The 25,963-nt window shown below is 43.7% G+C and overlaps 2 protein-coding genes across 4 annotated transcripts in view; both read left to right on the top strand.

The window, feature by feature from the left end:
- The window catches only part of LOC115153829 (mucin-5AC), a 56,680-nt gene extending 38,623 nt beyond the window's left edge, over positions 1 to 18,057 (top strand). The window contains exon 12 of the transcript XR_003867766.1: positions 16,928 to 18,057. The gene's annotated coding sequence lies outside the window, so the exon portion shown is untranslated. The remainder of the gene's footprint in view (positions 1 to 16,927) is intronic.
- Positions 4,944 to 18,057, top strand: LOC115153828 (mucin-5AC). 3 transcript variants are annotated; one of them, XM_029699431.1, is made up of 12 exons: positions 4,944 to 5,129; positions 7,546 to 7,754; positions 8,025 to 8,162; positions 8,397 to 8,535; positions 9,414 to 9,588; positions 10,453 to 10,594; positions 11,211 to 11,357; positions 15,503 to 15,558; positions 15,734 to 15,747; positions 15,796 to 16,171; positions 16,261 to 16,343; positions 16,419 to 18,057. In XM_029699431.1, exons 1-12 carry the CDS (start codon positions 5,004 to 5,006, stop codon positions 16,497 to 16,499), a joined length of 1,686 nt encoding a protein of 561 aa, XP_029555291.1. In that variant the 5' UTR covers positions 4,944 to 5,003; the 3' UTR covers positions 16,500 to 18,057. The 3 variants fall into 3 exon arrangements, with proteins under 3 accessions (XP_029555291.1, XP_029555290.1, XP_029555293.1); XM_029699433.1 differs by adding an exon at positions 5,710 to 5,807 and having other exon boundaries at positions 4,945 to 5,129; positions 15,734 to 16,171; XM_029699430.1 differs by having other exon boundaries at positions 15,734 to 16,171.
- Positions 18,058 to 25,963: the final 7,906 nt, after the last annotated feature.

Raw genomic sequence — 25,963 nt, 5'->3', positions numbered from 1 at the left:
TACTGTCTGTTACTGTCTGCTACTGTCTGCTACTGTCTGCTACTGTCTGTTACTGTCTGTTACTGTCTGCTACTGTCTGTTACTGTCTGCTACTGTCTGCTACTGTCTGTTACTGTCTGTTACTGTCTGCTACTGTCTGCTACTGTCTGCTACTGTCTGTTACTGTCTGTTACTGTCTGCTACTGTCTGTTACTGATACTGTCTGCTACTGTCTGTTACTGTCTGCTACTGTCTGCTACTGTCTGTTACTGTCTGCTACTGTCTGTTACTGTCTGCTACTGTCTGTTACTGTCTGTTACTGTCTGCTACTGTCTGCTACTGTCTGTTACTGTCTGTTACTGTCTGCTACTGTCTGCTACTGTCTGTTACTGTCTGCTACTGTCTGCTACTGTCTGCTACTGTCTGTTACTGTCTGTTACTGTCTGTTACTGTCTGCTACTGTCTGCTACTGTCTGTTACTGTCTGCTACTGTCTGCTACTGTCTGCTACTGTCTGCTACTGTCTGTTACTGTCTGCTACTGTCTGCTACTGTCTGTTACTGTCTGTTACTGTCTGCTACTGTCTGTTACTGATACTGTCTGCTACTGTCTGTTACTGTCTGCTACTGTCTGTTACTGTCTGTTACTGTCTGCTACTGTCTGCTACTGTCTGCTACTGTCTGTTACTGTCTGTTACTGTCTGCTACTGTCTGCTACTGTCTGCTACTGTCTGTTACTGTCTGCTACTGTCTGTTACTGTCTGCTACTGTCTGCTACTGTCTGCTACTGTCTGTTACTGTCTGTTACTGTCTGTTACTGTCTGCTACTGTCTGTTACTGATACTGTCTGCTACTGTCTGTTACTGTCTGCTACTGTCTGTTACTGTCTGTTACTGTCTGTTACTGTCTGTTACTGTCTGTTACTGTCTGCTACTGTCTGTTACTGTCTGTTACTGTCTGCTACTGTCTGTTACTGTCTGCTACTGTCTGTTACTGTCTGCTACTGTCTGTTACTGTCTGCTACTGTCTGTTACTGTCTGCTACTGTCTGCTACTGTCTGTTACTGTCTGTTACTGTCTGCTACTGTCTGCTACTGTCTGTTACTGTCTGTTACTGTCTGCTACTGTCTGCTACTGTCTGTTACTGTCTGTTACTGTCTGTTACTGTCTGCTACTGTCTGTTACTGTCTGTTACTGTCTGCTACTGTCTGCTACTGTCTGTTACTCTGCTACTGTCTGTTACTGTCTGCTACTGTCTGCTACTGTCTGCTACTGTCTGTTACTGTCTGTTACTGTCTGCTACTGTCTGTTACTGTCTGTTACTGTCTGCTACTGTCTGTTACTGTCTGTTACTGTCTGCTACTGTCTGCTACTGTCTGTTACTGTCTGTTACTGTCTGCTACTGTCTGCTACTGTCTGTTACTGTCTGTTACTGTCTGCTACTGTCTGCTACTGTCTGTTACTGTCTGTTACTGTCTGCTACTGTCTGCTACTGTCTGTTACTGTCTGTTACTGTCTGCTACTGTCTGTTACTGTCTGCTACTGTCTGTTACTGTATGCTACTGTCTGTTACTGTCTGTTGGTGTCAGTTACTGGGTGTCTGTACATTATTGGTCTGATGTTGACATTTAACAAGCTTCCCTGTACATTTAACATTGTAAAATGTTTATTTAAGTTGTTTATTATTGTAACTATATATGTTGTATGTTGTGTTTGTGATGAATCTATGTAATGCAAAGTTAGTAACAAAAAAAGTGTATTTTTCAATGAATTCCTGCCTGTGTTCCAGGACCCTGCCACCTCCCACTGGGTACAGACGTCAATTCAACATCTATTCCGCGTTGGTTCCACATCATTTCATTGAACCAATGTGAAAACATTGTTGATTTAACCAGTGTGTGGCCCAGTACTATATTTCCCAGTAATGTATTAATCAGTACTGTACTACTCAGTAATGTATTACTCAGCACTGTATAACTCAGTACTATATTACCCAGCATTGTATTACAAAGCACTACATTTCTTAGAACTGTATTACCCAGTACTATATTAGCCAGTACTATATTACCCAGTACTATATTACTCAGAACTATATTACTCAGTACAGTATTACTCAGTATTGTATTATATTACTCAGTACTATATCAGCCAGTACTATTTAGGGTAATGTTAGCTAGCTACATAGCTGTACGATAAAGGCGTAGTACAGAGTAACTATCGAGGTTAGCTAGCCAGCTACATTTTCTAACATAGTCAACAACGCGCCCACTGCTAGCTAGCTAACCCTACCAGCTAGCTGTATCATTTTTAGTCAATAAGATTTTTGCAACATAAGCTTAACTTTCTGAACATTCGAGATGTGTTGTCCACTTGTGTAGCTAGCAGGACTGACTTTGTGTTAGCTAGCCAACGTTTAATTACTTCTGCTTAATCCTTCTCCAACCAATCTCCTGATTCTGCCTCCTCAACCCTCCTCTCCTCCCTTTCTGCATCCTTTGACTCTCTATGTCCCCTATCCTCCCGACCGGCTCGGTCCTCCCCTCCTGCTCTGTGGCTTGACGACTCATTGCGAGCTCACAGAACAGGGCTCCGGGCAGCCGAGCGGAAATGGAGGAAAACTAGCCTCCCTGCGGACCTGGCATCTTTTCACTCCCTCCTCTCTACATTTTCCTCCTCTGTTTCTGCTGCTAAAGCCACTTTCCACCACTCTAACTTCCAAGCATCTGCCTCTAACCCTAGGAAGCTCTTTGCCACCTTCTCCTCCCTCCTGAATCCTCCTCCCCCTCCCCCCCTCCTCCCTCTCTGCGGATGACTTCGTCAACCATTTTGAAAAGAAGGTCGACGACATCCGATCCTCGTTTGTTAAATCAAACGACACCGCTGGTCCTGCTCACATTGCCCTACCCTATGCTTTGACCTCTTTCTCCCCTCTCTCTCCAGATGAAATCTTGCGTCTTGTGACGGCCGGCCGCCCAACAACCTGCCCGCTTGACCTTATCCCCTCCTCTCTTCTCCAGACCATTTCCGGAGACCTTCTCCCTTACCTCACCTCGCTCATCAACTCATCCTTGACCGCTGGCTACGTCCCTTCCGTCTTCAAGAGAGCGAGAGTTGCACCCCTTCTCAAAAAACCTACACTCGATCCATCCGATGTCAACAACTACAGACCAGTATCCCTTCTTTCTTTTCTCTCCAAAACTCTTGAGCGTGCCGTCCTTGGCCAGCTCTCTTGCTATCTCTCTCAGAATGACCATCTTGATCCAAATCAGTCAGGTTTCAAGACTGGTCATTCAACTGAGACTGCTCTTCTCTGTGTCACGGAGGCTCTCCGCACTGCTAAAGCTAACTCTCTCTCCTCTGCTCTCATCCTTCTAGACCTATCTGCTGTCTTTGATACTGTGAACCATCAGATCCTCCTCTCCACCCTCTCCGAGTTGGGCATCTCCGGCGCGGCTCACTCCTGGATTGCGTCCTACCTGACAGGTCGCTCCTACCAGGTGGCGTGGCTAGAATCCATCTCCGCACCACGTGCTCTCACCACTGGTGTCCCCACCACTGGTGTCCCCCAGGGCTCAGTTCTAGGCCCTCTCCTATTCTCACTATACACCAAGTCACTTGGCTCTGTCATATCCTCACATGGTCTCTCCTATCATTGCTACGCAGACGACACACAATTAATCTTCTCCTTTCCCCCTTCTGAAAACCAGATGGCGAATCGCATATCTGCATGTCTGGCAGACATATCAGTGTGGATGACGGATCACCACCTCAAGCTGAACCTCGGCAAGACGGAGCTGCTCTTCCTCCCGGGGAAGGACTGCCCGTTCCATGATGTCGCCATCACGGTTGACAACTCCTGTGTGTCCTCCTCCCAAAGTGCTAAGAGCCTTGGCGTAACCCTGGACAACACCCTGTCGTTCTCCGCTAACATCAAGGTGGTGACCCAATCCTGAAGGTTCATGCTCTACAACATTCGCAGAGTACGACCCTGCCTCATACAGGAAGCGGCGCAGGTCCTAATCCAGGCACTTTTCATCTCCCGTCTGGATTACTGCAACTCACTGTTGGCGGGGCTCAAGCTGCCTGTGCCATTAAACCCCTACAACTCATCCAGAACGCCGCAGCCCGTCTGGTGTTCAACCTTCCCAAGTTCTCTCACGTCACCCCGCTCCTCCGCACACTCCACTGGCTTCCAGTTGAAGCTTGCATCTGCTACAAGACCATGGTGCTTGCCAACGGAGCTGTGAGGGGAACGGCACCTCCGTACCTTCAGGCTCTGATCAGTCCCTACACCCAAAGAAGGTCACTGCGTTCATCCACCTCTGGCCTGCTGGCCTCCCTACCTCTGCGGAAGCACAGTTCCCGCTCAGCCCAGTCAAAACTGTTCGCTGCTCTGGCACCCCAATGGTGGAACAAGCTCCCTCACGATGCCAGGACAGCGGAGTCAATCACCACCTTCTGGAGACACCTGAAACCCCACCTCTTTAAGGAATACCTGGGATAGGATTAAGTAATCCTTCTAACCCTCCCCCCCATACCCTCCCCCCCAAAAAGATATAGATGTACTATTGTAAAGTGGTTGTTCCACTGGATATCATAAGGTGAATGCACCAATTTGTAAGTCGCTATGGATAAGAGCATCTGCTAAATGACGTGAATGTAAATGTAAATGTAACCATTGTGTGCCCAGTGGGCTGCCATGATGCCTTCAAGTCTGCTCTGGTATCTTGCCCTGAATCTTTTCAAGTTACAAACAACAATCTTTTACCACACCGAGATTCCATTGTCAGTCTGGTGATTAAAACGTGTTAGTCTGCTTCTGAGAGTGACTCCTAATGCACCGTGCTTCTGTAAATGTTTGTGTGTGTGTGTGTGTGTGTGTAGTTCAGTGTACTTGCAGGTTCATGTGCGCATGTGCCACTACTGTACATGTGTCTATTAAAGTAGAGTCAGTACTCAGAGAGACTCAGACAGAGAGACAGAGAGACCGACAGAGAGAGAGAGAGAGAGACAGAGAGACAGACACCATGTCTCCCTCCCAGTCCTCCCTACTAGTACTGCTGCTGATGGTCTCCTGCTCCTGGGCCACCCACTTCTCAGGAGGAACCATGACCTTCAACCCCAGAGGGACCAACCCAGATGGAACCTACAGGGTGAGACCAATGACAATGATGATGCTTCCTATTAAAGATCCACTATGCAGAAATCACTGTCATTTCCTGGTTGCTACAATTCTAATAGTTTGTCTAATTTCAGTTGGTGACAGAACAAGCATGTATAGCGTAGATCTAAACTGCTGTGAAATATATTTTCCATAACCAACAATATAGTATTTTCAGCTGTTTGAAACTGGTGTACAAAACAGAAAGTAAAAGACACAAAAAGACAGATCTATAACTCACATTTCTACGTATTGCAGTTTTCAGTGTTTTCTTCAACTGAGAAAAACGCTTATTTCTTCTTGTTGTCATCTTTAAAAATAGGTTCTTCATAGGGTTTGGAGTTTTACTGGTAACTTTCTAAATGTACCAGTAAACTACCAACATTTACCAGTAAGCTACCAGAATGTTGAAAACATTCAAGGAGTTAACTGAAAATAGAAAGTATATAAAATATATATTTTTTTAATTATTATTTCCATAGATTTCCAAAATTACCTGTAAAATGAAGAAAAAAAAATTGCAACTTTTGTAAATTACCAGGTGTTTTGCAAACCTATTCTTACCTCAACAGGCTTGTAAAATAGACTCCAGACAAGAGACTTGAAGAAATGTTTGCTGTTTGGGGATTTAGGCTGGGTTTCTGTACAGCACTTTGAGATATCAGCTGATGTAAGAATGGCTTTATAAATACATTTGATTGATTGATTGATTGATTGATTGATTGATTGATAATGAATAGGAGTGGGTATAAGAAGTGAGAAAAGGAGAGCCATAAATGACATGACATTAAACACTAGAGGGCAGCAGACATGCACCGCAGACCAAAGGGAAACGTTGTGCCTTACAAAGCAGGCGTAGAAGCATGGTGGCTAGGAAAAACTCCATAGAAAGGCCAGAACCTATGAAGAAACCTAGAGAGGAACCAGGCTCTGAGGGGTGGCCAGTCCTCTTCTGGCTGTGCCGGGTGGATATTATAACAGAACATTCACCACTTATACCCACTCCTATTCACTACTTATACCCACTCCTATTCACTACTTATACCCACTCCTATTCACTACATATACCCGCTCCTATTCACTACTTATACCCACTCCTATTCACTACTTATACCCACTCCTATTCACAACTTATACCCACTCCTATTCACTACGTAAACCCACTCCTATTCACTACATATACCCACTCATATTCACTGCTTATACCCACTCCTATTCACCACTTATACCCACTCATATTCACTACTTATACCCACTCATATTCACTGCTTATACCCACTCCTATTCACTACTTATACCCACTCCTATTCACTACGTATACCCACTCCTATTCACTTCTTATACCCACTCATATTCACTGCTTATACCCACTCCTATTCACCACTTATACCCACTCCTATTCACTACTTATACCAACTCATATTCACTACTTATACCCACTCCTATTCACTACTTATACCCACTCCTATTCACTACGTATACCCACTCCTATTCACTACTTATACCCACTCCTATTCACTGCTTATACCCACTCCTATTCACTACCTTACATTTTTACATTTACATTTTTAGTCATTTAGCAGACGCTCTTATCCAGAGCGACTTACAGTGGTGAATGCATACATTTCATACATTTTTTTGTTCTGTGCTGGCCCCCCGTGCTGGCCCCCCTATACCCACTCCTATTCAAGTCATCTCAGTATTTCAGGCTTTAATATGCATTATGATAATATAGTGCCTATTGAGAGTCTACACACCCCTTGTAAAGTCTTCAAAATGTGCTGCCTTAAAATTACTTCTACAAGGAACTACATTAGATTACCACCCCCCAAGTCATCTTGTTTGTTTTTCTGCTGTGTTTTTTTATGAATTTGAAAATGTTTCAACAATTTATCGATGTCTAAGTCGATTGGAAAAAAACATCTAATTTAATCCATAATTAGATGCAATTTTAAGGCATCAAACTGTGCAAGGAGGGTGTGTAGACTTTCACTAGGCATTATATATCTACGTCACCATTTTGGAATTGATATTATCTATTGTTGATAACTAAGTGTTGTTTTGAATTGATATTGCCTGTTGCCTATTTCGTCCACCAATGATTATGTTGTGCCTAACCAGTCCCTCTTCAATCAGTCTTTGTTGGAACATGGTTTGTTCTCTACAGAAGGCTTGTTGTATCATTGTAATCCCTGACAAAGGATGAAATGAATCAGAGTTTAGAATGTTCTGTACTATTGAACGTACCATAATGATAAAGGCATTTAGCTATATGAAGAATGCCTTGCTCCTCCTTGTTCTCTTACCCTCCTTACCAAAGAGAACATTTGTCTTTGTTCCACACTTGTTAAAGACAGCAGTCTAGCAATGTGTCTGAAGTGGTGGTTTAATGAAGTGGGTTGTTGCAGGTGGACCTTCGTTACAAGACAGCCATTCACCTATCCATAAACTTTCCCGGCTGTTTTTCTGGTACCTGGTGGTGTGTCAGTGGGGACTGTGGGAATGAGACCAGTCTAGTGGTTAACACCGTGGACATGGGGATATCTGAGGACTGGTGTCAGGTTGAAGGAGTCATGACTAGACACGTCTCCAGTAACACACAGACCTTTGATCTGCAGTGAGTGTTTCTTTTCTATTCAAATCTTCCATCCGTTACCAGTGTGTTTATGAACCTGATTTGTATTAACAGAGAACAGCTAAGTTATTGCATCCTGGTGACCTAAGTAGTTATAGAGAATATGTCCAACATGTCCATTTACAACAGGAAGGAGAAAACACACATTAGTTAACACACACAGTATTGTACATGATGAACACCATAACAACAACAGTGTTTAGGATGTGTTTTTGGAACTTACCTTTCACCTTTGTCTCTAAATCATTACAGATTGGATAGCTGTTGCTGGATAGACAATGATAATTCTGTTTTTAGTTGGAGGCTGTTGACTCATGTGGATCTTGGGGTCAGGTCTGACACGGGGACAGTCAACCGATCTCCACAGACCACTGTCATACCTCTGATGCGGTAAATACTCCTACTGATCAGTGTTAAGTGATTTAGTTTGATGAAGAAGAGATTTTATCAATCTGTGTGTTGTATTCAGTCAATAGAAAACAGGTCTGAAACACTGCAATAATCCCTCTCTCTCTCTCTCTGTCTCTCTCTCTCTCTCGCTTTCTCTCTCTCTCTCGCTTTCTCTCTCTCTCTCTCGCTTGCTCTCTCTCTCTCGCGCTCTCTCTCTCTCTCTCTCTCTCTCAGTGTCCCTGCTAATTGTCAAAGAGATTTCAACCTGTTGCTGTTTGATCCAGATGGGGATCAGGTCAGATGCAGATATGCAGTACCAACGGATGAGTGTTACACATCAAGTGACCTTCCTAATGACTTCACTCTACGAGAGGTTAGTATCCAAATAAAACAACACAGACAATGGACTATGATGATGAATTTATAACAAGATACAACAAGCTGAACAATCTGTATTTTATCTGAAAAATAATAATTAGGGTGTGTTAATGAAGGTCTTGGGTGATATTAGAATACAAAAATATATATATTTCAATGATACCATTATAACTTTATTTCAGATGCAGCAACTTCGCCATTACTAACAGCAGGCTTCCATCCTGATTGGAGAGCCAACTAGCAGCAGGCTCACATTCTGATTGGAGAGCCAACTAGCAGCAGGCTCACATTCTGATTGGAGAGCCAGCTAGCAGCAGGCTCACATTCTGATTGGAGAGCCAGCTAGCAGCAGGCGCCCATTCTGATTGGAGAGCCAGCTAGCAGCAGGCTTCCATCCTGATTGGAGAGCCAGCTAGCAGCAGGCTTCCATTCTGATTGGAGAGCCAGCTAGCAGCAGGCGCCCATTCTGATTGGAGAGCCAGCTAGCAGCAGGCTTCCATTCTGATTGGAGAGCCAGCTAGCAGCAGGCTTCCATTCTGATTGGAGAGCCAGCTAGCAGCAGGCTTCCATTCTGATTGGAGAGCCAGCTAGCAGCAGGCTTCCATTCTGATTGGAGAGCCAGCTAGCAGCAGGCTTCCATTCTGATTGGAGAACCAGCTAGCAGCAGGCTCCCATTCTGATTGGAGAGCCTTGGATTACCTAGTGACTTTCCTGTAAATGTATTGTTACGACAGTTGAACTAAGATCATAAAGCATTTGGAAGTTATATCCTTCAAGAATCTATAGATTTATATGTATGATTTAAAAGTCAAAAAATGTATGTAGCAATAACATATTGCCCCTTTAATCTTGTTTTTATCTTGTCTCCCTCAGAACTGCACCTTGTCATTTTGGGGCAACAGTAATACCACTGGAACATATGCAGTTCAGATGGTGATGGAGGATTTCCCTACTCAGTCCATCTCTCTCTCCTATACTGACGGATATCAATCTAACAGGACCTCAAACGATACTCTCTGCAAACTGCCTGTTCAGTTTGCAGTGAGAGGTACATATATATTATCTATATAGTTTATCTTTATAACTAGGAAGTTTATCTTTATATCTATATAGTTTATCTTTATAACTAGGTAGTTTATCTTTATAACTAGGTAGTTTATCTTTATATCTAGGTAGTTTATCTTTATATCTAGGTAGTTTATATTTATATCTATATAGTTTATCTTTATAACTAGGTAGTTTATCTGTCACGTCCTGACCAGTAAAGGGCTTATTTGTTATTGTAGTTTGGTCAGGACGTGGCAGGGGGTGTTTGTTTAGAGTGTTTCGGGGTTTATTGGGCTATGTGTTTATGTAGAGGGGTGTTGGTTTAGAGTGTACCGGGGTTTTAGGTTTAGGTTCTAGGTTAGTGTATTCTATGTTAGTTCTAGGTTGTTTACGTCTATGTTCAGTTTATTGATTTGACCTTGAATTGGAGGCAGCTGTTCCTCATTGCCTCTGATTGAAGGTCCTATGTATAGGGGTTGTTTTGTATGGGGTATTTGTGGGTAGTTGAAGTAGCATAGCTTTGTGTTTAGCCTGCAACATGTTCGTTCGTACGGTTTGTTGTTTTAAAAGTGAAATATGAGCACTGCGCCTTGGTCCAATGTCTACGAAAAACGTGACATTATCTTTATATCTAGGTAGTTTATCTTTATATCTAGGTAGTTTCTAATAAGTTGTTTCTCTGTAGAGAATAAGATAATGCCTATGGCTTGTTTCCAGTAGTATTAGAAGTAGTGAATTTGATTGTCATTGCATTTTATGCAGAGTTTCCAAACCTGTAGCATAGTAGAGGAGTTGTGGTAATGATTTATACTGAAAAACATGACGCTATGTGTTGTATCTCAATACTCCATGGTTTGTCTCTCAGTGGACCCCCCGGTGACATCCTGTATGGAGGGGTTGTACCTACCCATGTTCCTGTCTCCAACACCAGCCCAGGGTGCACTGCTGAACGCCTCTGCAGACCAACCCCTGGAAATCACTGTCAGAGCACAGGCTACCAACTCCACGTAAGAGAAAGGAAACGTGGAAACACATAGCAGATAGGTATAGCCTAAATCAGGGGTTTTAAACGTTAGACGAACCGTTAGACGAACCAGTGTGTCAGCGGGTTTTCACTCCTCCCTTGCAAGCTGTAGAATCAGATTTAAAAAACAGATACAAATACACCTTATGGAACAGCGGGACAGTGAAGGCTAGGCAGCATCTAATGGAGATCCATAATAAACACAAATACAACTATACAGTCAATACATAAACTGATATGGTTCCTGATCTGGCATCTACAGTCAATACATAAACTGATATGGTTCCTGATCTGGCATCTACAGTCAATACATAAACTGATATGGTTCCTGATCTGGCATCTACAGTCAATACATAAACTGACATGTCAACTTTATTCAAGACATTTTTAACACATTCCATTTCAAGAAAGGAGATGTTTTATTATTTTATTCAGATTTTGAAGTGATGCAGTTCTGTCCTTGAGCTTTTATTGTCTATTAATGTTACGTATAATGTCATGTTTTGTGTGACGCCAGGAAGAGTAGCTGCTACTTCAGCAACAGCTAATGGGGTTCATAATAAAAATTACTGTATTTTTTTTCTCCCTGTGTGTTTAAGGGTTTCAGAGCTGTTGGTGAGTGGACCTTCCGGTATCACAGAGAACACCATTGTCTCAGGAGAGTACCTTCTAAGATGGACGCCCACTGAGGATGAGGAGGGAGGGTACTATCCTGTGTGCTTCATCGCTCAGGGAGTGAACGACAGGTCAGTCTGCAGCCACTTCAACTGGAAACTTATAGCACAACATAATGACTAACCTGATTAAATAAAGGCACAAAATTAACTAGCATGACTAACCTGATTAATGAACTAGCATGGCTAACCTGATTAATGAACTAGCATGGCTAACCTAATTAATGAACTAGCATGACTAACCTGATTAATTAACTAGCATGACTAACCTGATTAATTAACTAGCATGACTAACCTCATTAATTAACTAGCATGACTAACCTCATTAATTAACTACTATTATCCATAATTTCTGTAGTCTACTATCAAGACTATCAGTTAAATGGACATTCAGACACATTTTGGTTGAATGCATTCAGTTGTGCAACTGACTAGGTTTTAACCTGCATTTCCCTTCAATGGTCTGATGTTGTATTAGTTAAGGTGACTGCTGTTTCATTAAACCAATGGTCTGTGGTTGGTTTGATTTTGACGTGTTTCATTAACCTCTCTAGGAGAGATGGGACGAAATCGTCCCACACTATTCAACAGCCAGTGAAAAATCAGAGCTCCAAATTTAAAACCACAAAATGTCATAATTCAAAGTTCTCAAACATAGGACTATTTTACACCATTTTATAGATACTTCTCCTGAATCGAACCACGTTGTCCGATTTCCAAAAGGCTTTACAGCGAAAGCAAAACATTAGATTATGTTAGGAGAGTACATAGACACAAATAATCACACAGCCATTTTCCAAGCAAGCATATATGTCACATAAACCCAAACCACAGCTAAATGCAGCACTAACCTTTGATGATCTTCATCAGATGACACTCCTAGGACATTATGTTATACAATGCATGCATTTTTTGTTCAATCAAGTTCATATTTATATCAAAAACCAGCTTTTTACATTAGCATGTGATGTTCAGAACTAGCATACCCACCGAAAACTTTCGGTGAATTTATTAAATTACTCATGATAAACGTTGACAAAATACATAACAATTATTTTAAGATTTATAGATACAGAACTCCTTTATGCAATCGCTATGTCCGATTTTAAAATAGCTTTTTGGCGAAAGCACATTTTGCAATATTCTGAGTACATAGCTCGGCCATCACGGCTAGCTATTTTGACATCCGCCAACTTCGGGGTCACCTAAACTCAGAATTACAATTAGAAAAATTGGATTACTGTCACGTCCTGACCAGTATAGAGGATTATTTGTATTATTTGGTCAGGGCGTGGCAGAGGTATTTTGTTTTGTATGGTGGGTAGTTGTATGTTAGCACTGCTTTTGTTTAGCCTGCTACACTGTTCCTGTCGTGAGTTTTGTTTATTGTTTTTTTCCTCGTGTTCTCATTTAAAATAAAAGATGATGCGCACGCAATCCGCTGCATATTGGTTCACTTTGTTCTGATGAAGAGGTTTGTGACAGAACTACCCACCACAACAGGACCAAGCGGCGGAGAAAGGAGCGGCACGAGGAATATATGGACTATACTGAGAGATGGACTTGGGAACAGATTCTGGCCGGAGAGGGCCCGTGGAAGAAGGCCGGGGTGGACCAGGAACACCTCTGGCAAGGAAGCCGGAGAGGCACCCCCAATTTTTTTGGGGGGGGCACACGGGTAGTTTGGCTAGGCCTAGATAGAGCCATAAGCCAGCTACCCGTGAGAGTATGGAGGAGCGTATGAGGTGGAGGGCGCCGTGTTTTGCTGAGGTGCGCACTCTCGCCCATACGCACGCACAGTCCGGTGCGCGCCATTCCAGCCCCTCGCAGCTGCCGTGCTAGAGTGGGCATCCAGCCTGGTAGGAGGATGCCTGCGAAGCGCGTCTGGTCGCCGGTACGCCTCCTAGGACCAGGCTACCCTATGCCCGCTCTACGTACGGCAACCATCAGGCCCCTGCACAGCCCAGTTCGCCCTGTACCAGCACACCGCTCGTGCAGGGCTGCTAGTTCCATCCAGCCAGGACGGGTTGTGCAGGCGGTGCGGTCAAGGCCACCTGTGCGCCTCCATAGCCCAGTCTTTCCGGTTCCCGCCTCTCGTGCTAACCCGGAAGTGGGTACCTCCAGTCCGGCATGACCAGTACCAGCAACCCAGACCAAGCTTCCCATGAGCCAGCCTAGTCCTATTTGGCCTGTTCCCGCTCCTCGCACTAGCCCTGAGGTGCGTGTCCCCAGACTGGCACATCCAGTACCAGCACCACGCATCAGGCTTCCAGTGCGTCAGCCCAGCCTTAAGAGCCTGGCACCAGCGTGCAGTCCAGAGTATCCGGCACCAGCGTGCAGTCCAGAGTATCCGGCACCAGCGTGCAGTCCAGAGTATCCGGCACCAGCGTGCAGTCCAGAGTATCCGGCACCAGCGTGCAGTCCAGAGTATCCGGCAACAGTGTCTAGTCCGGAACCGAGAGAGACTGCCTGCGACCCGGAACCGAGGGTTTCTGCCTGCGACCCGGAACCGAGGGTTTCTGCCTGCGACCCGGAACCGAGGGAGTCTGCCTGCGACCCGGAACCGAGGGAGTCTGCCTGCGACCCGGAACCGAGGGAGCCTGCCTGCGACCCGGAACCGAGGGAGCCTGCCTGTGACCCGGGAACCCGAGGGGATCGGCCTGCGACCCAGAACCGAGGGGGTCGGCCTGGGACTAAGGGAATCTGCCTGTGACCCAGAACCAGGTGAGTCTACCTACGATCCGAAAATAAAAAGGATTAACTGTGTATCGAATGAGTCTACCTACAGTGTGGAACGGAAGAGGTCTGCCTACGATCCGGAACAAGGGGAGTCTGCCTACGGCCCGAAACGGAGCAAGTCTGTCTGCAGTCTGGAGGGCAGTAGGCCTGAGCCGGAGCCACCTCCAGTTTAGGTTGGTTGGGGAGGGGGGGTGTAGCACAGGTGCCGTCGTTGACGGCAGCCACCCTCCCTTCCCTCCCTTTAGTTTAGGGGGATATTCTGTTTGTTTTGGGGTATTTACTGGGTTTTGTGTAAGGTGCATCCGGGGTCTGCACCTTTGGGGGGGGTACTGTCACGTCCTGACCAGTATAGAGGATTATTTGTATTATTTGGTCAGGGCGTGGCAGAGGTATGTTTGTTTTGTATGGTGGGTAGTTGTATGTTAGCACTGCTTTTGTTTAGCCTGCTACACTGTTCCTGTCGTGAGTTTTGTTTATTGATTTTTCCTCGTGTTCTCATTTAAAATAAAAGATGATGAGCACGCAATCTGCTGCATATTGGTTCACTTTGTCCGACAGCGATTTCAACATATCTTCTGACGAAGAGGTTTGTGACAATTACCTTTGCTGTTCTTCATCAGAATGCACTCCCAGGACTTCTACTTCAACAACAAATGTTGTTTTGGTTCCAAATAATCCATAGTTATATCCAAATACCTCCGTTTTGTTCATGCGTTCAGGTCACTATCCGAAGGGTAACGCGCGAGCGCATTTCGTGACAAAAAAAATCAAAATATTCCATCGCCGTACTTAGAAGCATGTCAAACGCTGTTTAAAATCAATTTTTATGCTATTTTTCTCGTAAAATAGCGATAATATTCCAACCGGGCAACGTTGTATTCATTCAAAGACTGAAAGAAAAAAATGGAGAAGTCTCATGAACGCGCATCTCCAGTCTCACTGTCACCAGGCTGACCACTTACAAACTCTGCTCCTATACTTTGCCCAGAGACAGCAGACACCCCATTCCACTTTCTGGCGGCTTTAGAGAGCCAATGGAAGCCTTAGAAAGTGTCACGTTACAGCACAGATGCTGTAATGTCGATAGAGATGTAACAGAAGGATAACAAATTGTCAGACAGGGCACTTCCTGCATGGAATCTTCTCAGGTTTTGGCCTGCCATATGAGTTCTGTTATACTCACAGACACCATTCAAACAGTTTTAGAAACTTTAGAGTGTTTTCTATCCAAATCTAATTATATGCATATTCTGGTTTCTGAGCAGGAGTAGTAACCAGATTAAATCGGGTATGTTTTTTTTCCGGCCGTGAAAATACTGCCCCCTATCCCAAAGAAGTTAAACCAATGGTCTGTGGTTGGTTTGGTTTTTGACATGTTTCATTAAACCAATGGAATGTGGTTGGTTTTGAAATGTTTCATTAAATGCTGTTTAACAAAGATCTGAACGGTGTAACAGTTGTTCTGTTGATCTTCTCAGTTCCAAGTATCACTCTGAGCTGCGCTGTGTGATCGTCAGGGTTGGAAACACAAGCGGTGGGTACAGTTTCACTACAGGAAGAGGTTAATGATCCCCTTCCTGGTGTTCTGCTAGTCTCACTGTTACTTACAGATTCCAGTTGAAATGCATGTTTGAGATAATTACCACTCAATCATCCAATCAACACATCTCTGACTGTCTGTCTATCTGTTTCTGTCCTTTGTGCTACAGCCATCATAACCACAGAGCCAACAACTTCCCCTCCTCTGACAATAAACCTCACGACCGCAGAGGAACCAACAACCTCCCCTCCTCTGACAATAAACCTCACGACCGCAGAGGAACCAACAACCTCCCCTCCTCTGACAATAAACCTCACGACCACAGAGGAACCAACAACCTCCCCTCCTCTGACAATAAACCTCACGACCACAGAGGAACCAACAACCTCCCCTCCTCTGACAATAAACCTCACGACCACAGAGGAACCAACAACCTCCCCTCCTCTGACAATAAACCTCACGACCACACAGATTGCACCGGAACTTCCAACCACGCCCACAAATTTCAGTACATACGCAACCACAGCATCCCCAACTTTAAGTACAAACCCAACCACCGATCTCACAACCCATATTGTGGACAGTACAACAAAGAGCAGTGGGCCTAGTAAGTACAAAATTAACTTTTGTTCAAATTTTTAAAAAACAAAATTTGTATGTGTGTTGTAATAATGTGGACTAACTGTGTTTCCACAGGATACGTTGTTGTACTGAGGATAAAAGTGTCCTCTCTGATCCCACTGACAGATGATTACATCAGAAACGTGGTGTTTCAGCAGGTCAGTGTCACTGTCAGATCAGACAGGTTTCTCCTCAGCTCTACCTGATAATCACTGTGTGTGTTCTGTTTCCAGCTCCGTGTGGAACTGATCAGACTAGGGCTGCCAGGGGACTTCATGCTACGCCTGTTAGCCACTCATGACATCAGTCCCTGAGGGAGGAACAGGAAGTCAGCTCAACTTTCTTCACTTCTACTTGTCTTTTCTTCCTGGTTCTGATTCTGCAGATAGTTCTTTTGAAGAAGGAGTGGTTCCTTATAATGACAGAATACGGTTGATTTGTAATAATCTCTCGTGGGTTGCCAAGATTAGTTGAATGAACTGACACTACACTACGTCTTACTGGATGTACAGAGATAGACTGAGATTCTTTCCTGTTTGGTAATGTACAGAGGTAGACTGAGGTTATTTCCTGTTTGGTAATGTACAGAGGTAGACTGAGGTTCTTTCCTGTTTGGTAATGTACAGAGGTAGACTGAGGTTCTTTCCTGTTTGGTAATGTACAGAGGTAGACTGAGGTTCTTTCCTGTTTGGTAATGTACAGAGGTAGACTGAGGATCTTTCCTGTTTGGTAATGTACAGAGGTAGACTGAGGTTCTTTCCTGTAGACAGGTTATTAAACATTGGGAGATATACATTGAGAGATATTAACGGTGTGTTAAAATAATGCAGTTAAAGGTTAGGAGAGTTATGTTGTTTTCCTTAAGGTGTGAATCATATAGACTGTTTGATTAGCCTTAGAGGTCAAGGCCTTAGGAGGTTGATAATGAAACATTAAAATGGTATAATGTTGAAATGTTTAAAATATTGATGTATTAATATAAGTGGAGTAATAAATTAGGTTGTAGAAAGACTATAATTTAGTTAAAGGTAGGAGGGTGAAGGGAATAGGAAAGGTTCATGTTTGAAAAATGTATGTTTTAAGAAGTTGATGTTCATGAAGTATATTAAGGGTGCTAGCTTGATCTGGAAATCCCCAGGTCAGAGTAGCAAGTAGGTTGAAGCGTACATCCTGCCTAGGTGGGAAAACGTGGAGGTTAGTGGGGGCTGAAAAAATATACTTGGTTTTTATTCTGAAAGTATTCTAGTACTTTCTAGGAGGAACCCTGAAGGTTACCTCATTGATATGAGTGTTCTAGTACCTTCTAGGAGGAACCCTGAAGGTTACCTCATTGATAGGAACCCTGAAGGTTACCTCATTGATATGAGTGTTCTAGTACATTCTAGGAGGAACCCTTAAGGTTACCTCATTGATAGGAGTGTTTTAGTACATTCTAGGAGGAACCCTTAAGGTTACCTCACTGATAGGAGTGTTCTAGTACCTTCTAGGAGGAACCCTCAAGGTTACCTCATTGATAGAAGTGTTCAAGTAGCTGTTAGTTTTTTTATACACCAACTGAGGGACTGAGCAACCTGAAGGGGGAGACAAAAATCTGTTTATAATTTGGAGAAGAACCTGTTTTTCTTGTTATTAAATACTGTGCTTCTCATAAAATTGATATAAACCAAACATATTTTATTGACACACACTAATAAGGGTTTAGATAAGGGTTTAGTTAAGGGCGCTGAAGGCATCTCTCAATTTAATCCAAGTTATATTTTTGCTTATCATCGATTGGGGATATTGATTTGTGATTGATTGATTGATTGATTGATCTTGTTTTTTTATGCCTGTTTCTGGAATTTTGAATAAACTTGTTTTATTGTTCTGAAACTCTGTGTCGTCAAAGAGTCATACAAGTGCATGTCGTTTTACTCCTGGTTTCTGAAACACACTGGATTAATTGAGGATTTATAGCATCTGGTTAATTTGTCCATCCGGAACCTGAATTGCTGGTTTGAAGGAACCTGAGACCCAACTAAAGGTACTGAGTGTATTGGTAGGAGACGTATGAGGGGTGATTCTGGGCTAAACCAACCCAGGAGAGAGTGTCCACTCATAGTGTCCTAAGGTCGACTATCTGGCCTGGACGATCCTGAAAAGGTGGCGGATTCTCAACCATCTTCATGATGTAGTCACCTGGAATGCATTTCAATTTACAGGTGTGCCTTGTTAAAAGTTAATTTGTGGAATTTATTTTCTTGAGCCAATCAGTTGTGTTGTGACAAGGTAGGGTTGGTATATAGAAGATAGCCCTATTTGCTAAAAGACCACGTCCATATTATGGCAAGAACAGCTCAAATAAGCAAAGAGAAACAACAGTCCATCATTACTTTAAGACATGAAAGTCAGTCATTCCGGAAAATTTCAAGAACTTTGAAAGTTTCTTCAAGTGCATTCGCAAAAACCATCAAGCGCTATAATGAAACCACAGGAAAGGAAGACCCAGAGTTACCTCTGCTGCAAAGGATAAATTAATTGGAGTTAACTGCACCTCAGATTGCAGCCCAAATAAATGCTTCAGAGTTCAAGTAACAGACACATCTCAACATCAACTGTTCAGAGGAGACTGCGTGAATCAGACCTTCATGGTTGAATTGCTGCAAAGAAACCACTACTAAAGGACACCAATAATAAAAAGAGACTTGCATGGGCCAAAGAAACACGAGCAATGGACATTAGACTGGTGGAAATCTGTCCAAAAAATGAGTCCAAATTTGAGATTTTTGGTTCCAACAGCTGTGTGTTAGTGAAATGGAGAGTAGGTGAACGGATGTTCTCCGCATGTGTGGTTCCCACTGTGAAGCATGGAGGAGGAGGTGTTATGGTGTGGGGGAGGTTTGCCGGTGACATTATCAGGGATTTATTTAGAATTCAAGGCACACTTAATCAGCATGGCTACCACAGCATTCTGCAGCGATACGTCATCCCATCTGGTTTGCGCTTAATGGGACTATCATTTGTTTTTCAACAGGACAATTTTTTAAATTTTACCTTTATTTAACTAGGCAAGTCAGTTAAGAACAAAATCTAATTTTCAATGAGGGTCAACTGCCTTGTTCAGGGGCAGAATGACAGAATTTTACCTTGTCAGCTCAGGGATTCGATCTTGCAACCTTTCGGTTACTAGTCCAACGCTCTAACCACTAGGCTACCTGCTGCCCCTAAATGACAATGACTCAACACACCTCCAGGATGTGTAAGGGCTATTTGACCAAGAAGGAGAGTGATGGAGTGCTGCATCAGATGACCTGGCCTCCTCAATCACCCAACCTCAACCCAAATGAGATGGTTTAGGATGAGTTGGACCGAAGAGTGAAGGAAAAGCAGCCAACAAGTGCTCAGCATATGTGGGAACTCCTTCAAGACTGTTGAAAAAGCATTCTTCATGAAGCTGGTTGAGAGAATGCCAAGAGTGTGCAAAGCTGTCATCAAGGCAAAAGGTGGCTACTTTGAAAAATCTCAAATCTCAAATATATTTTGATTTGTTTAACACTTTTTTGGTTACTACATGATTCCATATGTGTTATTTCATAGTTTTGATGTCTTCACTATTATTCAACAATGTAGAAAATAGTGAAAATAAAGAAAAACCCTTGAATGAGTAGATGTGTCCAAACTTTTGATTGGTACTGTATACATAGTGGTTGTCACTAGCAGGGAAGGGTATAAATTACCACTTATAATGACAAAATATACATAAGACTAATGTATCAAAACAAATTATCCTATTTAATTAAATTGCATGTAAATGAGCAATTAGCCGGCCGAACAGCAACAACATTCTCAGTAACGTTTATAGAAACTTCAAATCAAATAATTTTTTTTAAGTAAGTAAGAAAATATTTGGAAAAAAAATGAAAAAAAAGTAACACAATAAAATAGCAACAACGAGGCTATATACAGGAAGTCCCGGTACCTAAGTGAATGTGCGGTTACAGGTTAGTCGAGGTAATTGAGGAAATATCTATATATACACTACCATTCAAAAGTTTGGGGTCGCTTAGAAATGTCCTTGTTTTCGAAAGGAAATCTAAATTTTTGTCCATTAAAATAACATCAAATTGATCAGAAATACAGTGTAGACATTGTTAATGTTGTAAATGACTATTGTAGCTGGAAACGGCTGATTTTTAATGGAATATCTACATAGGCGTACAGAGGCCCATTATCAGCAACCATCACTCCTGTGTTCCAATGGCACGTTGTGTTAGCTAATCCAAGTTTATCATTTTAAAAGGCTAATTGATTCGAAAACCCTTTTGTAATTATGTTAGCACAGCTGAAAACTGTTCTGATTTAAGAAGCAATAAAACTGGCCTATAGACTAGTTGAGTATCTGGAGCATCAGCATTTGTGGGATCGCTTACAGGCTCAAAATGGCCAGAAACAAAGAACTTTCTTCTGAAACTCGTCAGTCTATTCTCGTTCTGAGAAATGAAGGATATTCCATGAATGAGAAATTGCCAAGAAACTGAAGATCTCGTACAACGCTGTGTACTACTCCCTTCCCAGAACAGCACAATCTGGCCCTAACCAGAATAGAAAGAGTGGAAGGCCCCGATGCACATCTGGATAAGTAGATTAGTGTCTAGTTTGAGAAACAGATGCCTCATAAATCCTCAACTGGCAGCTTCGTTAAATAGTACCCGCAAAACACCAGTCTCAACGTCAACAGTGAAGAGGCGACTCCGGGATGCTGGCCTTCTAGGCAGAGTTCCTCTGTCCAGTGTCTGTGTTCTTTTGCCCATCTTAATCTTTTCTTTTTTTTTGCCAATCTGAGATATGGCTTTTTCTTTGCAACTCTGCCTAGAAGGCCAGCATCTCAGAGTCGCTTCTTCTCTGTTGACGTTGAGACTGGTGACTAAAAGCAGCCTTGTTTTGGTTAATTGTGTTGATGAGGAACATAAGAAGCATACACTGGATTTGGCTAAATTGTCCATGTCAGAAGTAACCTGTATTGATCTTCGGAGCAGGGCCAAAGGAGTTACAGCTGGAGTCTCGTTGGATATAGATAATGAGTACCATAGTCATAAAATCCCAGAAGCGGTCAGTGCACGTCACCTGACCCGTATGATAAATGGAAGGAAGGAGGAAAAAAAGCCTGTCGACATTATTGTTGTTTGAGGAGACTCTACCTGAATATATGAAGCTTGGATATGTGAGGTAAGCGGTGAGAGCATTTTGCGTCCAAACCGTTACAGTGTGTGGAACTGTAAAGGATACGGTCACGTGTCAAAAATGAAAGTAAAAGTATGAAATTGAAGAATCTATCAATGGAAAATGTTTGCAACTGTGATATGGGGATCATACTCTGGACTTCCTTGAGTGCCCCGTTAGGGTGAAGGAGGTCAAGGTGTCACGGATCAGGGCTGTGCAGCAGATCTCCTATGTGGAGGCGGTGAAGAGAGTCGAAGGCGCGAGAGGCAACAGTGTTGAAGATATGGTGGAAGATGCATTGCAACCAGTTGATAGTGTTTGAAGTCAAACGAGGGATCTGGATACACTCGTTGTGAATAAGGTGGATTTCGTAGCATTTTATTGCCACAGTTTTTTACAGTTTTTTTTTTTGTTCAGGACCTTGAGTGTGGCTGAGGTGCACCCATGACCAGCTCGGAAACCAGATTGCATAGCGGAGAAGGTGCGGTGGGATTCAAAATGGTCGGTGATCTGTTTGTTAACTTGGCTTTCGAAGACCTTAGAAAGGCAGGGCGGATGGATATAGGTCTGTAGCAGTTTGGGTCTAGAGTGTCTCCCACATTGAAGAGGGCGATGGCCGCGGCAGCTTTCCAATCTTTGGGGATCTCAGACGATACAAAAGAGAGGTTGAACAGGATCGCTGAGATCTTCATTGAAGACAGCAGAGGTGTGTTTGGAGGGCAGGTTGGTTAGGATGATATCTAGGAGGGTGCCTGTGTTTACGGAGTTAGGGTTGTACCTGGTGGGTTCCTTGCTAATTTGTGTGAGATTGAAGACATCTAGCTTAGATTGTAGGACTGGTGTTAAGCATTTCCCAGTTTAGGTCACCTAACAGCACGAGCTCTAAAGATACATGGGGGGCAATCAATTAACATATGGTGTCCAGGGCACAGCTGGGGGCTGAGGGGGGTCTATAATAGGCAGCAACAGTGAGAGACTTATTTCTGGAAAGGTGTAATTTTAAAAGTAGAAGCTGGAACTGTTTGGGCACAGACCTGGATAGCATGACAGAACTCTGCAGGGTATCTCTGCAGTAGATTGCAACTCCGCCCCCTTTGGCAGTTCTAACCTTGTCGGAAAATGTTATAGTTAGGGATGGAAATTTCAGGGGTTTTGGTGGCCTTCCTAAGCCAGGATTCAGACACGACTAGGACATGCGGGTTGGCAAAGTGTGCTAAAGCAGTGAATAAAACAAACTTAGGAAGGAGGCTTCTAATGTTAACATGCATGAAACCAAGGCTTTTACGGTTACAGAAGTCAACAAATGAGAGCACCTGGGGAATGGGAGTGGAGCTAGGAACTGCAGGGCCTGGATTAACCTCTACATCACCAGAGGAACAGAGGAGGAGTAGGGTAAGGGTACGGCTAAAGGCTATCAGAACTGGTTGTCTAGCGCGTTCGGAACAGAGAGTAAAAGGAGCAGGTTTCTGGCCGCGGTAGAATAGATTTAATGCATAATGTACAGACAAAGGTATGGTAGGATGTGAGTACAGTGGAGGTAAACCTAGGCATTGAGTGACGATGAGAGAGGTATTGTCTCTAGATACATCAATTAAATTATGTGAGGTCACCACATGTGTGGGAGGTGGAACTAAAGGGTTGGATAAGGCATATTGAGCAGGGCTAGAGGCTCTACAGTGAAACAAGACAATAATCACTAACCAAAACAGCAATGGACAAGGCATATTGACATTAGGGAGAGGCATGCGTAGCCGAGTGATCATTGGGTCCAGTGAGTAGCTGGGCGGGCTGGAGACATGGCGATTCAGACAGCTAGAGGGCCGGGGCTAGCAGGCTAGCAGAAGGGCCTTAGAGGGACGTTGTGACGGAGGAAGTCTGTTGTTGCCCTTTCTTGCGGTTACATCGGCAGACCAGTCGTGATGGACCAGCAGGGGTCCGTGTAGTAAAAGGGTCCAGGCCAATTGGCAGAATAGGTATAGTAGCACAAAGAATTGGATGATGGACTTCTTCACCTAACAGTCCGATATGCTCTAGACAGCTAGCGGGCTGCGGCTAGCAGGCTAGCAGATGGGCATTCAGAGGACATCGCGACGGAGGATCCAGTTGAAAAACCCCCTCGGGCAGATTACGTCGGTAGTCCAGTCGTGATGGATCGGCAAGGCTCCGTATTGGCAATAAAAGGGGTCCAGGTCAATTGGCAAAATAGGTATTGTAACCCAAGGAGTGGCTGATGGACGTCTTCGGCTAGCCGGGAGATGTGCCTAGCATTGGCTAGCTCCAGGCTAATTGGTGCTTGCTTTGGGACAGAGACGTTAGCCAGGAGAAGCCAATCGGTTAGCAGCTAGCTAGCTGCGATGATCCAGGTGAATAAGTTCAGAGCTTGTGGTAGGAATCCGGGGATATGGAGAAAAATAAGTCCAATAAGCTCTAGGTTGAATCGCATTGTGCAGACTGGCAGTAGTTGTCCGGGCTAAAGAGATGCAGAATGATGTGCAACAATTACATAGGAACAGTCTAGTGTAGAAAGTTGAAGACATACCTGTTCTCCAGTCTAAATGTCCGTATTATGGATGCTACCGTGTAGCGACTCAGTTTGGGCTGGACTCTCTGCCCAGCCTCCCTCATCGTGTTGTACTGTATGTGTGTTTTATAGTTTTGTTTAATGTTGTGTTAGTGTATGGAAGTTGTTTTGTCTGAAACGTTCTCCCTGCTGCTATTGGACCAGGTCTCTTGACACAAAAGAAAGCCATGAGCACTCCACCCCCAGAGAAGGAGGAGCTACCAGCATTAGAAGAAGAGCCTAGGACGACGCCATTCAGCGTACCAAACCTAGAAGAAGAGCCTAGGACGACGCCATTCAACCTGTGGCAAAGAAGGGGGTCGAGTGATAAATGGCAGATATGTGAGGGCAGAACTAATAAACGGGCTCTGCCCGATCACTAAAATGGCCACCCCGATCAGAACTACAGATCAAAAAATAGCCGACTGCCAAAACTACAATTCCCAGAAGCAAGGGGAACCCTCAGAAGGTGAAGCAGACCCACAGATAAAAGGTCAAGAAAAACCAGGAAGAGAGAGAGAGAGGGCGGGAAGGATCTATGAACCATAGAGAACGAGACAATCTACATTGGCTGGATTTACCGTGTACGAGCTGGACTGTTTTGGACTTACCTGTTGGCGTTTAGACCTGGACCTACCGAGAACCAGATTTGTGTACCGAACCCTGCTATCCTTGACCTTACCTGCGGCCTGGGTGGACCAGGACAGCGAAACAAACACACAGGTACTGTCATGTTCGAAAGAACTTTCATTCTGGGCTGACTTTGGTGACAGTTTCCCACTTAATTTGTGACAAACGCTCCTAACTTTGAAGAGGTTTGCCACATACCAAACCTAGAAGAAGGAGCTGGGGACGATGAGTGGACCAGGGCTGCAATGATGGAGGAGCTACAGCTCTCGCCCACCTACCTAGGCATATAAAATGTAAGCTAAGTACTGTGAGACGGAGAGTATATAAGACAAAGCTTTACCCAGTAGGGGTGCGAAATATCGTGAAGAACTACCATAGGAATGACTCGTTTTTACCCAGGTACTCGACCATTCGACTGAACTACTCAGAAGCATCTATACTTCTTATGCTCTCGTGCTTGGGTTACAGCTCCTAAACAGACTGATCATAACCTAACAGGCTTATAGAGAAAATAATAAGGTACTCTGGTATTGTTCCACTAAACGGAATATCTGCGGAGAATTATAGAACTTAAATTCAGTAGTTAGACTTAGGATAAGTGACTACTTTTATGTATCTATCAAAGACCCATCCCTCTCACATCTACCTGGCAACCTATAAGGTAATTATATTTGCTTACAAAGGACATAGAGGATTGCATTGTTATTAACGGATTGTTGCTGTGCTTAAAGCTTGTGTGATACAAAGTAAATGATATCAGGTGTAAACCTGCTAAAGCTTATAATAAATTGAGTTAACTGGGAGACGTTAAAACGAGAGAGAACGCCTTTGACACTCGTGTAATAATTATCCCCAGTTACTCTACCAAATATAACTATCGTTTCAAGCGTGTGTGTGACTCACAACACAGGAAATAGATAGACACAGGCATTACCACACTACCTAGCTACAAAGGAAGCTACAGGACGCTGACTGAAGTATTCCACAGGGGGTATATCTTTAGGGGAAGTAAGGGTACATAGAACAAAGAGACATTAAAAACGACATAACAATAGCAGAGTGAGTTTATAGTGTATAAAGTAGACCAATTTCAAAGACTCAAACCCAGGGAGGAACAACTCAGTAGGCAGGTTCGGAGCGTGAACGGAGGATCAGTCCGGTGGATCCTAGACTAGTCAGTGAGAACATACAGGCTAAGTAAACCCATACGCTCGTCGGTGATAAACCACAGGCGTTTGCTGCAAAAACAAGAACCGTGACACTATCTTGGAAAAGAGAGGTATTCTCAATGAGAAAAACCTGTATAAATAAAGGCAGGGGAAAAAAGCCTGATATGGACAGTGATGGTGCAGAGATGGCAGGTTAAAAGCCTGATATGGACAGTGATGG

Source organism: Salmo trutta, chromosome 19, assembly GCF_901001165.1.
Source record: "Salmo trutta chromosome 19, fSalTru1.1, whole genome shotgun sequence".
NCBI classification, from domain to species: domain Eukaryota; kingdom Metazoa; phylum Chordata; class Actinopteri; order Salmoniformes; family Salmonidae; genus Salmo; species Salmo trutta.
Note: the sequence above shows the minus strand (reverse complement) of the source record. Positions and strands in the feature narration are given on the sequence as shown.

Coding starts and splice junctions, on each gene's coding strand:
- LOC115153828 (XM_029699430.1), top strand. CDS start 5,004: ATGTCTCCCTCCCAGTCCTCCCTACTAGTACTGCTGCTGATGGTCTCC. Junction 5,130..7,545: donor ACCCAGATGGAACCTACAGG/GTGAGACCAATG, acceptor GGGTTGTTGCAG/GTGGACCTTCGTTACAAGAC. Junction 16,344..16,418: donor GAAACGTGGTGTTTCAGCAG/GTCAGTGTCACT, acceptor TTCTGTTTCCAG/CTCCGTGTGGAACTGATCAG.